Source organism: Elgaria multicarinata, chromosome 10 (assembly GCF_023053635.1).
Source record: "Elgaria multicarinata webbii isolate HBS135686 ecotype San Diego chromosome 10, rElgMul1.1.pri, whole genome shotgun sequence".
In the NCBI taxonomy this organism is placed as follows: domain Eukaryota; kingdom Metazoa; phylum Chordata; class Lepidosauria; order Squamata; family Anguidae; genus Elgaria; species Elgaria multicarinata.
The window spans coordinates 72,603,903-72,621,326 of NC_086180.1; the positions used below are offsets into that span (position 1 = coordinate 72,603,903).

General features: G+C 40.5%; 1 protein-coding gene across 2 annotated transcripts in view; it reads right to left on the bottom strand.

The window, feature by feature from the left end:
* Positions 1 to 17,424, bottom strand: part of PALLD (palladin, cytoskeletal associated protein) — a 275,860-nt gene that overhangs the window by 166,945 nt on the left and 91,491 nt on the right. For both annotated transcript variants that reach the window (XM_063136019.1, XM_063136018.1), the window contains exons 3-8: positions 8,568 to 8,746; positions 8,044 to 8,104; positions 5,708 to 5,813; positions 3,840 to 3,914; positions 2,136 to 2,277; positions 1,823 to 1,846 (exon numbers count right to left, since the gene is read on the bottom strand). In XM_063136019.1, the coding sequence (XP_062992089.1) occupies positions 1,823 to 1,846; positions 2,136 to 2,277; positions 3,840 to 3,914; positions 5,708 to 5,813; positions 8,044 to 8,104; positions 8,568 to 8,746 (587 nt within the window). The remainder of the gene's footprint in view (positions 1 to 1,822; positions 1,847 to 2,135; positions 2,278 to 3,839; positions 3,915 to 5,707; positions 5,814 to 8,043; positions 8,105 to 8,567; positions 8,747 to 17,424) is intronic.

Here is a 17,424-nt window from a genome sequence, read left to right on the forward strand (position 1 = left end):
TATATTCTGTCACAGTCTCTACAAGCTCCTACTCCTCTGAGCCACACAGAGTTTATTTCAAAACACCCAATCCCACCATGCCTGCTTCCTAGTCTGCTGGACATCTCTGATGAAAAACGCAACAAAAATGCTGATTGATTCTGCCACACATTCCTCAGTCTCTGCCTTTTTCTTCACTAAATTACTCCTTCTTCCTTATCAACTCTCTCTCCCCCACTTCCGATACCAATTAAAGTTTTATTTATTTATTTATTGCATTTCTATACCGCCCAACAGCCGAAGCTCTCTGGGTGGTTTACAAAAGTTTTCTTGGGCTTGTGCAAATTAAGCCAAAGCCCCACCATTCCTATGTAAGTGGGAGGCATCAGCAGGTTTGGGGTAACTCCAAGGTTTAGAGGGTCATAAAAAATCTAACGGGGACCCCTCCCCCCCAAAAAAAACTCAAATCCCAGTCTTACGGTAGCTCAATGACATTGAGTGTTGACAGGTGAAAAAATCTTCCAACAGCTGGGTAGAAGGAGGAATGGAATAGAGGAGGGAGGGTAACGGCAAAGGGTAGACCAAACCATCCTATTTTCTGAATAGGTCATTTCCTGATTCACACTAAGAAGCTATTTTTAAATAACCCAAGGACAAAAGTGAGAGTTGCCAATAAACATCACTGGAGAAAGATTTTGATGTGACTGGGATTGAGCTCAAGTGTGTCCATCCCATCTCAAAAACCATGAAAATGGAGAAACATTCTGGAGCAATTGGAACCTTGAACATGGGAATGTTTTGTTGCAGGACTCTACTTGGAGTTTCAACCCTCCCCCATCATGGCTACTAGCCATGATGGCTATGCACTACTGCTAGGATCAGAGGCAACATGTTAGTGGGTTTCCCATTTGGACATCTGGTTGGACGGAAACAGGATGCTGGGAACCACCCCTTGGAGCATCCCAAATGGTGCTTTCCATATGAAATTGCTTGAACAACTATTCAGAAGTAGTTAATGGACGAGACGAACAATGAACAAACACTTAACATTTGTATAGTGCTCACAAATGTTCAAAGCCCTTCATATACCGTATTTCTTCGATTGTAAGACGTCATCGATTGTAAGGCGCACACTAATTTCAGTACCACCAACAGAAAAAAAGCTTTGATTCTAAGAAATAATAAATGACCTGCGATTCTAAGACGCAACCCGTTTTTAGAGATGTTTATATGGGAGTAAAGTGCGTCTTAGAATCGAAGAAATACAGTACATTATCTACTTGTAATCCTTCCATGATGGCTGGAAATGATGGAGACTAAAGCCCAACACATCTGGAGGGCACCTGTTGGGAAAGGATGTGACTGTCCATGTTCTAGATGCTTTGTCCTATAAATATACCGGACAAGAATACTGAGCTAAGACTCTTTTCTTTCTTTTTAAAGATGGCTCTACTTACATTTAATTTAGCATATATTCGAGAAGTGGAAATTTAGCGTTTGTGGTCTGGTAATACTGAACATAAGCCTGTGGAGTTTCAGTGATGGAACTGTGGAGATTAGGGAACTTGCAAGCTAATGAGAGAAAACATTTTCCGAGAATTAAAAAGCCTAGCCCACTGGGGCTGCCCACATTGGTTTGGATGTGGTTTGTTGTTCCACTAATAAAGGAACTGATGTAAAGCACAGGGTAGCAAGGTCTGAAGTCTGTGATAAAGAATAGGCTGCCTTGAAGGGGGTTTCATGTTACCAGTCCCTTGCAGACACATTGCACTATTTAGCTTCAGTACAAACACAAAGACTAAGCAAACAAAAAGATTGTTCTTCCAGGTTCCATGATGCTTACCAGGTTCAGACGCAGACCGGGGCTCTGCTTATCACATCATCCAAAGAGGGAAGAGGGAACAGAAAGGAAAAAGAACAAAATGCATTAGAAAGAAATTGCATATATAAAGGTAAAATGTTTCCTAGAGGAGTAATATTAGATAACAGCATTAGCTATCGATCGTTGGATACTATGACAGATACAGGTAAATGCAAGAGAGGAATACTCAGAAATGAAATTGAGCTTTACTCAATGATCATGCGAAAGAAAAGAAAAAAGAGACCGAAGTGTATACTGCAAGGATATTTGAACCAAGAAGTGGTCTGCCACTTACTTTTTTGAAGAATTCGGAAATCTGGAGAGTCTTGAATTTCAATCCCTTGCCGCAACCAAACAACATGTAAAGGAAGTGCTCCTTTTACTCGGCATTCAAATACAACTACTTGTCCTTCACTTGCTGTTGAATTTTGTAACTCCTAAAAGTTTGATAAACAGATTATTTAAATTAAAAACAACAACACAACCCTACACATGAACCCATCAAAGAGTCGACAGAAAATAACAATATTTACCCACTCTGTTGCTTAGTCTTACTTTATTTAATGGTGACATATCTAATTGGGAAATCTGAGTTACAACTATATTCTCAGCAGGAAAATCCTTCTCTACAGGCAGGCTAGATTTTACCACTGGATCCTTCCACAAATGGTCAAAGTCACCCCTGTGCTGTCATTGAATATGTGCAATGAAACCTATTATGAGACTTTGAGCACATCCACCTGGGACTGAGTAGAAACTGTACAAATTCACAGTTTTCATTTCACTGACACTTATACAAGAGAATGTCCACATGGATTGGGCCCATCTTCTTAGTTGTACTGGAGGTGCAAGTCTTCATTGTCACCCCATGATGATGATGATTCATTGAAACTATAACACATTAATAGTTATCGTTCCCCAGCATGCTGGAAAGGATGTGGGGATTCAGGGTTTGTGGTGGAATTGTTCAGATTTTCATGTATTTTGGAAATTTATCTATGACGCTTCTCTCAGAGATAATGCAGCAGACCATTCAACATATCCCTTTATTAGCTCTTTTTGTCTATTTTTGATGTTCTCCATACAAATTCATTTCATAAGGATCTTTCAGTTTCTGTTAGCAGTTGCCAGATAAGGACGTGTGAGACACTGGAAGACAGCGGGAGGATATATAACAGATAGTTGACTTTCCGAAGTGTGAAGAACAGAAGGGTTGTTATCACATTTTTTCATGAGATGGTAAATTTAGTAAGGTAAAATTTTCATAAGATCTGCCCACTAACAAATTGTAGAACAGGAGTAGCCAATCTGATGCCCTCCATAAGATTTGACTACAACTCCCATCAGCTCCAGCAAGCATGTCCAATTGTCAGGGATTTTGGCAACTGCATACAATTTTGTCTGACTGGACATCAGGAAAAACTTCCTGACTGTTAGAACAGTACGACAATGGAACCAGTTACCTAGGGAGGTTATGGGCTCTCCTACACTAGAGGCAAGCTGGCCAACCATCTGTCAGGGATGCTTTAGGGTGGATTCCTGCATTGAACAGGGGGTTAGACTCGATGGCCTTATAGGCCCCTTCCAATTCTGCTATTCTATGATTCTATATGGAATGCATGAGGTTGCCAATCCTGCTGCAGAAGCATTTCTTAGGCTATAAGAGTTTGTTGTTGTTACTATGTTATCCTTTTGAAAACATGCACATATAGTATGTTGGAAAATAAAAAAAATTGAGAAGTTTTTATAGTGATACTTTTAATATGAGAAATTAATGAAAAATACTCATCTCTGGTTGTCATGTAGTATAAATAATATTAAGTAATTATGACAGAAAAAGTCTTTTTCCTAAAAGCCCGCTGGTATCCATGCAGTAAAGGAATCCAAATTAGTATGGTAGTTTTAAACAGGATTTAAATTATTCATGTACTAAAATAAATAGCCTATGGTTTTAGGATAAAATAAGAAAAGACTTAGAATTCCAGTGAAGAAACCAGACCTTTGTAAAAATAGGTGCAGCATGAATAGGTTTTGATCCATCTAATCTGCAGAGGTATGAAGTAGGACTTTGGACCTGAAAAACAGTTAGACATAGACATTTGTAAAATGCATCAGTACCATTAGTAATTTAAAATGCCTGCAACAATATTGTCTATCCCGTATCTAGCAGTATAATATACCCCTTTAACGCTAGTACTTATTTTGTCTGGTATATAAAAATTGCTCCCAGTTTTCTGCCCAATATCTGTAAAAAATACTTTTCTATAGTTACCCCACCATCACCAATCTGTGGAATGTCCTTTCCCAGGGAGATTTGCCTGGCATCTTCACTGTATTAATTTAGATGCCCGGGCAAGTCCTCCCTCTTCCAGTAGGCATTTAACCTTTAACCTGTTACTCTTCTTATTAACTGTACTGCTGGTTGTTAAATATTTTTAATGTTGTAATATTTCTGTTGTTGTATATATTGCTTTGATTGTTTATTGTTGCTTTGAGAGGTCTTTTAGGATTGTGAAACACCCCAAGGGCATCTGGACAGTATATACATTTAAATGAATAAATAAAGTAATTTGGAGATAGAAACTTGAAGCAGAAGCCATAGAAAGGAGAGAGTTTGGTGCTCTAGGAAAGGCCTTGAAGAGGAAGTGAGCTTCAAGTGGGAATTTTAGTGAAGGGAGGGGGGGAACCAAGAACAGGGAGCAGTATGGAAGAAAGCAGAAAATGTGCATCAACAACAGAGAAGCTTGCGAAAGTGGTAAAAGTGAGTAAAGCAGAGTCATCAAGACATAGTTCCCCAAGACCTTACCAGGACTTTTGGAGTCACAGTGCAACTCACGGCAACCCCAGCACACTCCACACAAATTAATGAACTCTCTTCAGAGCTAGGAAGTGGGAGGTAGCTGTCATTCAAGGGTCAACCTCCGAATGGCAGCTACCACATGGCTCCATAACAGCTCACTCCCCGTGCCACTGAAATTAGAAGCATGTGCCAAGTAGTAGCATGGAGCTAAGGGGCAAGGGGTGTTGAAGTAGCTGGCCGTTAATCTCTGGAAAAGGAGACAGAGGTAAGAGGGATATTTAGTTTGGCAGTATGCAGGCACCTGCACGTCACCCAAGAGGATTTTGGGAAGGCAAGCACTGACCTTCAGTGCAGCTGCTGTGGTGGACTGTTCAGCTGGCAATGGGAGACAGCACTGTTGAAACTCTATGGTTTCGCCCAAGTATAGAAAATTCGAGTCTGGCCATATTTCTCTGGGTCTTAAGCAGCCTTCCTCAACCTGGAGCTCTCCAGATGTGTTAAGACTAAAACCCTTATCATATCCAGCCAGCCCTCATGCTCCCTGGGGATGATGGGAATTTTAGCCCAACAAATCTGGGGGAAACCAGATTGGGGAAGGCTGATCTAGACAATGATGCTTTCATAATTTTTCTGATTATAAAGCCTGGGACTACATCACCTGTTAGGCTGCAAATTTATGCACAGTTACCTGGGAGGAAACTGCACTGAGCACAGTGGCACTTACATCTGAACATGCACAGAATTGCACTTTCAGGTGTGTACTCTAGCTCTATCACAAATGGCTCATTTTCTTGGCAAGCTACAATCGGTCAAATAATGCAGAGTTTACAGCATAGGCTATCAGTCAAAAAACTGACATTTTTTAAAAAAAACCTGTCTGGATCTTCAGATTGCAACATCTGAAACTCACATATCCAACAGGTTTGATAAAAAGGTGGCCAAGCATCAGCTACAAGATGTAAAGGATGCAAGTCTTTTCACCTGCAAAAAGCCGTGCAAACATGCCACAGTGAGCTACCAACAACTCAAGTAAAATGTTGACATCCTAAAATGCGACATCTGCATACCTGCTGACTAGGCACAGATATAGGCTGGATTACTGCTGTCGTGATTCCAGCCTTTGGAGCAGAAGATCCTATTGTTAAAGAAACAGAAGTGCTTTTCTTCTGGGCCCTGGATAAAGGGTTAAGTTAAAAAGAAGGGTAAGTCAGCAAGTGTACCAATGAAACGCTTCCCTTCTGCACCTTCCTGTTGGGTGAAGCACAACATTAAAGAGCCCATTCTCATGACCAATTAATCCTGGGGTAGCCACAGAAATAGCAGAGCCCACTGCTAACAAAGCATCCACTAGCGCACCAAAAGATTTAGCTTTTCGCACACTACTGCTAATCCACACTGAAAGTAGTTCACGCTACCACAGTGGTGCTGCCGGGATTGAGGAGTCCCTAGGCAAGATGCTCCCCGGATATCTCCTCCACCAACCTGATGGGTTGTTTTCTTCTCTTCACTCCTTACTAGGCAGCAGGCGTGGAACAAATAGGTCAGTTCCTTTTAAAATAAAAAATAAAAGGAGACTAATCTCTTTCCAACCACCTCTTACCAGGTGGCACCAGCAAACAGTGACATCATTTTCCTTTCCTTTTTTAAAAAGATTTTTTTTACACAGCAGGTATACTGCAGAGTGAAGCTCCAATCATATCCAATCACATGTCTGCTGCTGCATTACTGCAACCTGGCAGTGGTTCTAGAGAGTGCCGCTGCCAGCCCTGCTTACTCAGAGCAAGTGGCAGGACTCTATGGACAAGCCACCCATCCTCTGTTTGGCTCTGTCCTCTGAGACAGAGAACAGTTGGTGGCTGCGCCAAAGGAGATGCCCACCCTCTAGCTAAGAATACTCGCGGAGCAAGCCAGAAGGCAGCCGGGCTCTCTGAAGAGTTGCCAATACTTGAATGCTAGGCTCTGAGGAGGTCCTTCCTCAGAGCCATGCATTGCTTGGCTGGAGAAGTGTCTCTGAAGACCACCTGGGCTGCATCATCTGGATTCCATTCTTTCAGAGTCCAAATCTAATAGAAGACATTGAGCTGCTCTGAGGAAGAGGTGTCCCAGGAGATTGCCTGCAGCACAGGTGATTTCCAGGGACACTTCTCCAGCCAGGCAATTCCCAATTCTGAGGAAGGACCCCCTGTCTCTGAGGAAGTATTCGATCTATAGTATTCTATTCTAAAATGAAAAAGATACAACTGGAGGAAAGCCTGCTTGACTATTTCTTCAAAGCAAATTAACTTTGGGGTTTTTGGGGTTTTTTTTAAAAAAATAAATTTTTATTGATTTTTACCTACAGTACAATTGACAAAAAAAAGAACATAATACATAACCACAAAATAACATTTATATCATATTTTCACGCTTAATCTATTAGTCATAATCATACTCAACTAGGGTGACCATATGAAAAGGAGGACAGGGCTCCTGTATCTTTAACAGTTCCATAGAAAAGGGAATTTCAGCAGGTGTCATTTGTATGCATGTCGCACCTGGTGTAATTTCTTCTTCATCACAACAGTTAAAGCTGCAGGAGCTATACTAGAGTGACCAGATTTAAAAGAGGGCAGGGCACTTGCAGCTTTAACTGTTGTGATGAAGAGGAAATTTCCCCAGATTCCCCATATATACAAATGACACCTGCTGAAATTCCCTTTCCAATACAACTGTTAAAGAAACAGGAGCCCTGTCCTCCTTTTCATATGGTCACCCTATACTCAACATAAAAGTCCCGTCCCCACCACCTCGGGATCTCAATCCTGTTTCCAAAAACTCATAGTTTCTTCTGCTGGTGGTTTCCCGCTTCCCTTGGAAAACACAAATACTAGGAACTTTTTCCAAATTCCCTCAAAATCATTCGTTTTTACTATACTTCTTTTCACTTTAATATTACATGTCAATTTGTCATTGATAGCAATATCCCACACTTCTTTATACCATTCTTCAATACAATAATCACCTTGAATCTTCCAGTTCCTAGCTACGATTAACCTTGCAGCTGTCAGTAAATTCGTTATCAATTCCTTAATTTCTTTACTACATTTAAAATCTTCTTGCAGTGAGAGTAATGCAACTCTTGGTGTATCTTCTATTTTCATTCCAATCAAATTAACTTTGGAAGTCCAGTCCGCATAGACATCCAAAATGGAATCTCTAGACCAGAATATCTACCTGCACGGCCCCATGTTCAAGGTTCAATGGAGTTTTTTAACATGACTTAATCATTAATTAACACTAGTTAATCTTTTTCTCTCCACAGAGTGACCACTGGAGGAATTGGTGAAGCAGAACGCCTTTGCAATTATCCTTTCAGAGTGTCCTAGTAACATAGTATGTAGTTGGTTTTGCTATGTAAACTTACTGCGGCATGGCTCCAGATTTTGATCTGAAAACGTCGCTGTCAGAATCAGAGGAGCTGGCACCTGCAGTTGGTAAAAACAACAACAGTATGCTCAGGAATGATGTAAGCTGTCATGAACATCTGCAAAGCATCAAAACAAAACGCTGGGAAAAATATGCTTACAGAATGGCAATGTACCCCTTTATGGTTTATTTTATAGCATCATTTCACTTCTTTTTTTTTTAAAGTTTTCAAAAGTCATGAGGGGTTTTTGTTCCAGACACTGTAAATTTACAGACTTTGATAAAAATTGGCCAATCTGAGTAATACAGAATTGCAGTGAGCATATAAGACCCTTCTTTCAATGTTCCAATGACCCACAAATATAAATACAAACACTCCATTGCAATCCTGTAGCCTTGTACAACTTGAGGTTATTGCTGTAAATCTCTTGGAACCCACAATACCTAATGCATAATATTTTCGACTTCTTTTCCTGGGTAGAAACTGTGTGGATTCTTCATTTGGCTGCCACGCTCTCTTACCTTCAACAAATAATTCTGCTGAAGTAGAATCGGAGCCAACAGAATTTGAGGCCAAGCAACAGTAGCGCCCTGTATCGTCCTCAAAAGCTTCTGCTATAACTAATGTCTGGAGACCTCCACTTTCACAACAGATCTGAATATCAGGAGAATGTTGCAGTTCTTTGCCTTCACAGAACCACCTGTGATCCATACACCATCAGAAAGAAAAACAGAGCCAGATCAGAAGTCAAATAAAGCATTCATCAACATTTATAAAAAAAATAATAATGTTACAAAGAAAGTGACATTAATGAGATGCTTAATTCACAGAAAATATTGGTGGCAGAAGGATTCATATGAGCTTGAGGAACATTTGAGAACTACAAGTTCAACCACAGCTTTTAAAGCTCAGCTAAAAACTTTTCTTTTTCCTAAAGCTTTTAAAACTTGATTTTGTTCTGACTTTATACTGTTAGTTTTACCCTACCCAGTGCCTGTTTACCCTACCCTGTGCCTGTTTGCATTCTCTTCCCCTCCTTATTGTTTTATTATGGTTTTATTAGAATGTAAGCCTATGCGGCAGGGTCTTGCTATTTACTGTTTTACTCTGTACAGCACCATGTACTTTGATGGTGCTATATAAATAAATAAATAATAATAATAATAATTCATAAGCAATATTATAGTCAATATTGGTTACGGATATGGTGAAAGTGCTACTTCCATTTTATCTCATTATACCAGACTTTATAGCCTGCTATAACATGTAGGAGGTAGCCATTAACCTTCATGTGTTCACTTTACTGTAAGTTCAAATGTATGTCAAGATGTGGAGGGCTCTCCGTATACATTTGGGAACCCTGAAGAAGCAGATTCCAATGAGCATGCAAAGGTCTGCTGCTCTCCCCACCCACCCCCATTTATTGATCTTTTTAGAGTATTTCTATTGCCATTCTTTCCAAAGGTTATTGCTTGTGATAGGTAGTTTGTGATGTGAGGGGAGACATGATAGCACTCTTCAAATACTTAAAAGGTTGTCACACAGAGGAGGGCCAGGATCTCTTCTCGATCCTCCCAGAGTGCAGGACACGGAATAACGGGCTCAAGTTAAAGGAAGCCAGATTCCAGCTGGACATCAGGAAAAACTTCCTAACTGTTAGAGCAGTGCGACGGTGGAATCAGTTACCTAGGGAGGTTGTGGGCTCTCCCACACTAGAGACCTTCAAGAGGCAGCTGTCAGGGATGCTTTAGGGTGGATTCCTGCATTGAGCAGGGGGTTGGACTCGATGGCCTTGTAGGTCCCTTCCAACTCTGCTATTCTATGATTCTATGATTCTATGTTATAGAACAGGGGCGGGCAACTTGTGGCCCTCCAGATGTTTTGGCCTCCAACTCTCACCAGCCTTGGCTATCATAGCCACTGGTGAGTGATCATGCGAGTTGTAGACCACCACATCTGGGGCATCAGTTGCCAACCTGTTATTGAGTATTGGCATCTAAGCCCCAGCATGCCAATAGTATATTTCCCTCAAACTTTCACATACATTGATCTTGGAAATACTGACTACTGTATAGAAATATGATTGTATTGTGTAATAATCCAATAGTTGATCATTTGGCTGTGCTGTAACCATCTTGAATGTGAAGGTGTCCATCTTGGCAGGCAAATATGGATCAGATTTTAAAGTTATTATGAAGCTCTTTCATACTGAAACATGACTTTCCCTTTGAGCAAACAATGGCCATCTGTAATGGTGACAACAGACTAGTTGTGCTAATCAGATTGTGTTCAAATGATATTGCTTCAGGCAGTTTCATGTTCATATCCCACAGTGCACCGAATCTACCCAACAGTTCAAAGCTAGAAACAGGGCCCAAACAATATTAGTTTACCAGTGGATTCAAGTCCTACTGAGGGAACAGCCTAGCACTAAAAGAAAAAGAATGAACTACGTTCCCCCTCACAAAACCCCAGCCTTCCCTCTGTTTTAAAACCCCCACATATACCTAACTATTCTCAGAGATTTGTCATGCCACAGGAATCTTCACCTGCCTTCCTCTTAGGTCCATGGAAAAAGAATGTGTTTGGGATTTAGCTATTTTTATGGGTGTTCAACTATGCATATCAAGTCCATGCATTTAAGATAACCATAAGCTCGTCACACTTCCAAGTGAACAAGGGCTGCATTCACACATTACTTTTTTTTTCTGCACCAGAAGTGTCCACCTCATAAATATATAACACTATGTATGCACCCCATACATGACTGACAAAGTATACACTGTCTAATATGAATGTTAATGCATGGGAGCGGGGGGGGGGGGCGGGAAGTACTGTAGGAAGCAGACCTAAGAACTTGGCTAGAACATAGGGGTATTCTATTTTAGAAGGAATTACGGACTTCCAGCATCAAGAACAGCTTCTAATTCACATTGAGTGACAATGTGAATCATCATTCACATTTATGGTTAATATTTTCTAAAGCTTCAATTTCTGGTGTTAATCCACTATTACTATTTTTTAAACAGTAAATTGAAGTATATTGGAAAAAAAGAGATTGCCAAGTTCTAAATCAGTTGCAAGACATGGAGGCAAATCAGTTTTCTTACTGTTTGTTTCTATTCCACTATCCAGTATGTGTGAATCTTTCTTGCAGATACCAACTTGACACAGCCATGTAATATATTATCCACCCATGCCCTTAAAGTTTTAGAGGTTAATGTTAGCAGGATAGAGCACATCACCCTGCATACACCACTTTTCACAGAAGACCTATAACTCATTTTTAGTAGTCCAGCCTTCCTTTTCCAAACAAGACCAAAAAAAAAAAGGGGGGGGTGTCTGGCAGACCAAATTTCAATCTGAGCAGCTATGTACCGAACTCTAAAGTTATGCTCCCTTTTAAAAGAAAATGAGAATTTTCCTCCTTGGTCTCTCTACCCCTGTTTTCCTTATTACTGATTCACATGACTGCAGAAGTAGGGCCAAAATGGAAATAGATAACTATCAAATTTCAGGTTGCATATTAAATATATGATTTCCCAGAACATTTTTTAAGTGCCTGTCAGTTCTTTTGAAATCCCATCCATCCTGTGGAATGTAGGAACATAAGAAATTGCTTTACAACCAAGTCAAACCATTGGTCCATATAGCTCACTATTATCTATGCTTTGGGTCAGTATGCATGATATTTAACCCACGATGAGCCATGGTGCATGCTGGGCATGTGTGGCCACCATTTTGAATATGCAACCCCGATCAGGTGTTGTGCTGCGTTGTGTGAACCTGACACCATGGGTTATTTGAAGGTTAATCAACCCTTGCATAACCCTACTATTAATCAAAGGTTACATGAGGTTTCTTTAATCCTCAAATAACCCACAGCAGCCAGGTTTGCATAACATATATTCAAAATGGCAGCTGCACATGTGTCGTGGCTCATTGTGGATTATTTAAACCAGCATAACCTGTCATGAAGCCCAAATAACATCTTGTTTTCAGAGTCAACTGAACATAGATTCCAAGAAGCCTGCTCTCTCTCTCTCTCTCTCTCTCTCTCTGAAATAGCCTTATGACATCTTAGCATTGCAATACTTCTAATCCATGAAAAAGCCATGTTTGCATCACGATAGACCTTTCTGTCATTCTACCACATAGAAAAAGACACACAGGTGAGGTGGCATGAGATCACAATGGCAGGCTCCACCACCAATATGAACAACTACATGTGTGCAGGCTCATTTTGTACATCCGGGGTGGCGGCGGTGGCAGTAGGAAGCAGAGCTTGTTGCTGTAATGCCAGTCTCCAACATTGTGTGTTCCTTTTACATAGACTGAATGACTGAAAGGGGCTAATGAGTTACAGTTTCACAGTTTATTTATTTATTTATTTATTGCCATTTGTGTTTATAAAACAGTGTCTGATCAATCACATATTTCAAGCCAAACGGTGCTTCTTATATGACAAGGCTGTGCTTGGTCCAGCATTTCACAAACATCAAAAGAAAAACTGTCCACCGACACATTGTCATATGTTTTAGTGAATACCCTTTGAATGAAATCATCCCACTCTCAGAACAAGTCAGATCATGCTTGCCATATGCAACTACCCAAAGAGGAACCTCTACAAATAGAATGCCACATGACACGATAGCCTTTCTTCCTACGAGGTTAACAAAATATCAGCGTGGGTCTCCGCAAAAAATACACAGTGAAACAATGTTTATTTTTATTTAAGATGGACTCCACAATAGAACATTGCCTTCTCTAATCAACGCACAATAGGCTTATGCATGTGAAGGGACTCCCATTCATGCTAATGAAAAACTATGTATAGAATTCCCCCATGGAGAAGAGCAAACCCTACATCCCTTAAGGCTAGGAAATGATGATGAAACTAAAACATTATTCCATTCCTCTCTTGTAATTAAAATCCAACCAGCTCCTATTGTGTGTCCTATTGTGCCCAGAGAGAACATATCACTTCTGCATGGAACTAATAAACTTCCTTTGTTTACTCAGTAGCCTCATTTGGCCTAGTTTTACAGAGTCTGGAAACAAATGTATCCTGTGAGTTAAGCAGCCAGTATTTGTGTGCTCTCTCCATCTGCTCCTCTTTGATACAGTGGCTACTCAAGCCATTTCTAAACTGCCAAAGGCCTGGATTTTATGACATATTCTCTAATAAACTTTATTTTGATTATATGGAGGACAGGAATGCTGTACTATGCCTTATTGTACCCAAGTTCCTTTCATTTAGCATAAATAGGTTGTGGGTGAGGCCAAATCCTATATTTAAGCAGGGAACAATGGTGGGAATTTTTCAGTAACCAGTTCTGGTCTGGGCATCACTTGTTCAGAGCGAAAAAGACAGAAGTGAGACTTAAAACACATGCTGATTGCTCACTGTAACACAGTACCTGAAGGCAGCTTCATCACATTTCAGCAGCTAGTCAAGATGTCTGCTTATTTTAGTGCAGCCATCTTCATCTGAACCTTGATCACTAAGAAATTGGTCAGCTAGTACAGTTTTCTCATTGTGTACAGGTATGTGGGCAGGGTCATGATGGGCTTTTGTTCAGAAACACACTCAGCCATGGTTAGACCGCTAGCCCTTTTGCAGTAAATAGTTAGCGACCATGTTTAAGCCATGGTTATGTAGCCATCATGATTAGGAATGGTTCACACAACAATCTAAGCCATATTGACCTTGTTCAGATGACATGCTAAACCATGGTGGTTAAACATTTAGTTAGGACTGGTTCACATAACACGCTAAGCCACAGTTCAAGATGCTTAACCACCATGGCTTAGCAGGTCACCTGAACAGGATCAATGAAAAATAGCAGCAGGAACTATATGTGCAGAAATGAGACTATGGAGGGCTTTAGCTGGGATAAACAACTTGGCGCCTTTTGGATGTTTTGGACTAGCATTCCCATAGTCCCTGACCATTGTCCTAGTAAGGTAGGTCTTACAGGAGCTGTATTCCAACATCTGGAGGGCCACAGTTCACCCACTCCACTAAAGGGAAACACTCTGATAGATTAGTAAAGATAAACTTATGAATTAAAATTCAGATGTTATAAACCAAAGTGTCTTCTTAGGTCATTTTTTGTTTTGTTTCATTCTGTGACATTAATGTCACAGAAGAAACAAAAACACGTACCCTAGTAATGTCCATTTTTTGTTGGACATTACCATCAATTCTATTTTCTGTGTTTCCTTCCAACTGAAATTCCCAGCATAGACACTAGATTTGATTCCACATTATATCTTGTAAGAAGATAAAAACAATGAGGAATTAATTGTGACAAAGGATAATCATTGTGCTGTTTTCTGCAGAGCTGGTTCTTCAAGATGATTAATGAAGGTGAGGTCTTCACACCCTTTAATTCCGTTCCTTTCAGTTTAAAGGAAGGAGTTTGGCTGCCACCCAGCTCTCAGTTACAAGCGCTTATATGCAATTGACAGCCATGGTTAAATCTGGGTTGGGCTGCAGCCTTTATTGGTGCCATTATGAGTGTTCTTCATAACCATAAGGTAGGAATGAGCAATATGTGACCCCGGCCACCCCCATTGCCCCCCATTTAGAAAAACAACAATAATTATGGGGAAAATGATGTCTATAGTGGCTATGGAGTGCTTAAACGGCCAAAACTAGCTTGTTTGCAAGCTGAATTTGGATATTTGGGCACTCTGTAGCTGCTACAGAGTATCAAAAAGGTTAAATTTAGCTTGGGAACAAGATACATTTAACCATTATAGCACTGTGTGGTGCTATGTCACCAAATTTTTGTAACGTATCAGCAACTTCAGCCTTCCCCCCACCCCAGGTGTTTCCTGGCACTCCAGAGATTGCAACACATACTGAGGGGCAAAAATGACCACCAAGATTCTGAAAGTTGTCCACCCCCTTCCATAAGGGTTTGGAGTAACCCTGAGGTCTCCCCACCAGGCTCCCTGTCTTTCCTGACTTTTATTTTAGTTAAGGTGTATTTTTTTAAAAAAAGAATTAAAACATTTGTAAATGAGGGGGGCTAGCATCCAGTAAAGCAAAGGGCTGCCCTCAAGTACTGTCTCTGAGTTCAAAAGAGTAGATTTTTGTTTGGGGACTCAGACCCCACCTCTGTCTTGTACACATTCTAGAGAAATTATTATCTTTTAGTCTCACTGGTTTGCCTTATGGGTTATTGGCCATGCCCACCATGGGAAACATTTTGTGAGAGGATCCATGACATAGTCTCAAAATTCCAAATGTGCCCACTCACCCAAAAAGGTTGGGGACAGCTGGAGTAACTCCCCTTCCCCAAATGATACAATCTGTGTTGGTACTGCAATAAACCAGCATTCTTTGCCTTCTCATCATCAGATAAAGTTTTATATTGACATTTCACATTTATTATTTATTATCTTTTGAAGACACCACTGTTACCATCAGCAAAGACTGATGGGAGTTGGAGTTCAACATCTGGAGGAACACAGCTCCCCCATCCTGGCTGTACACCAAACCATATCCCAACATGTGCTTTTCGGTTGTGGCTCTGGGTAGTTGCATTTTAAAGCTGTTCTTTGGTGAAGTCATTGCACTTAATTCCTTATCCAACACATAAGTCCAGACAGACAACTAAAATACTCCAGGGTGAGTTGTCTTCCTCAGGGGCTTTCGAATAGCCATATTTTCTGAACGATTCTGCCAAATGGTAAGGAAGATTTCTCCACGCATCAAGGGCAAACAACAACAAAACCACAACCATAGAGTTGGAGGGGGCCTTGTGGGCCATTTATTGCAACCTCCTGCTCAATGCAGAAAATACAAAGCTAGAGAGCCACATGGCTGCTCAGCTTCTGCTTGGACCTTCAGCAAGGGGAGAGCCCACAACTCCATAGTTCAATTGTCAAACTGCATTGCCCATCAAGAAGTTCCTCCTAATGTTCAACCAACATTTACCCACATGTAACTTATGCCCATTAGACCTAGTCCTGTCCTCTGGGACAGCAGAGAACAAGAAAGTACAGGAAATGGTTTTTAATAGAGAGGAAGATTCATAGTCATGGAACCCCCTACCTGTAGTCTGATGTGGTATAGCCCATACACAGGTTTGCCACCTCAATGAGAGTTAGGGCTATTGCACTCAAGAAGTGGTGGCAGGTTCAGGCTCTTGATTGGTGCATGACATTCCCTGTGATGCTACATATCATGACTCCACATGTTATCAAGAGAGTGTTCCAATTACATTCTGTTCTTGCTAAAAACTAGGTTCAAAATATTTGTTAGTGTTAAGTTAGTTAATGAGACATTCCAACAATGATTTACCAATAAATACCAGAAACATTTCCCTCCGTACCAAAAATCCTTTCAATCCTAGGAGTACAGAAGTACAATGAGGAACTGTTCTCCCCATTTCTAGTTCTACACACTTAAGTGCACACTACTTTTGCTCAACTGTACCAGCCTGCAGAAGACAGAAATTAATTCAGAAATTAAACAGGGGAAACTTCGCCCATTTCGTTTCAGGAAAAAGCAAGAATACCCTGCTTGTAGAAAACGAATACATCAAGAAGAGTATTAGACTTCCTCACCCTGACATGTAAGCTTTCAATCAATCTACAGGGAGGATTCTGCCCTGAAGGTGCTTTCAAACAAGCAATCCTCCATGTCTATTGTGAGATAGTCCAACTTAACTGAGAACCATTTTAATTGGTTCTTTGAAAGTACCCTCACAAAAATATGTCATGGACAGTTTAATACAAGTTTGCTATGAAATCATATGGCATATAAATAGCCTGCTTCCTAGATAATATTTGAAACAATAACATAAATATCTGCAATTATATAGTTAAGAAGACAGAATAATCCAGAAACTAACCAGACTTTAATCTGCATAGATTCTGGAGTCCACGTGGATTCACAGTTTTGTTGAGAAGGGAATGAAAGCAGAGACATCTGAGAACTTCTCTCACGTCAACAGCACATAGAAGACACATTACAAAGTGGTTGTTTTTGCTCCAAATTTCTATTACAATGGCTCCAGAGTTCTGGCACACTCATTAGAGATTAACAGCCAAAAGCATTTTCTTCCATGATAATTTGCCACTATTGCAATGGTACGAACTAGCAAAGGAGGAAGGAGGCTGATCACCAAGTCTGAATCTTTCTTCTCCTTCCTTCATTTCTCTACAGTGCCCTTTCATCACTTGCAGGGCCGGGGTTAGAACTAAATGACACATGCGAATGCCTAGGTATAGGTTGTAACTTGAAAGACACCATAAGGAGGCAATTCAGCATGGTAAAGCATTTGAGTGAATATAGTTGCATGGGCAGCTACTTCATTAAAATAATGAAAACGTTTCTTCTTCTTTTGCTTACGCTTTTGG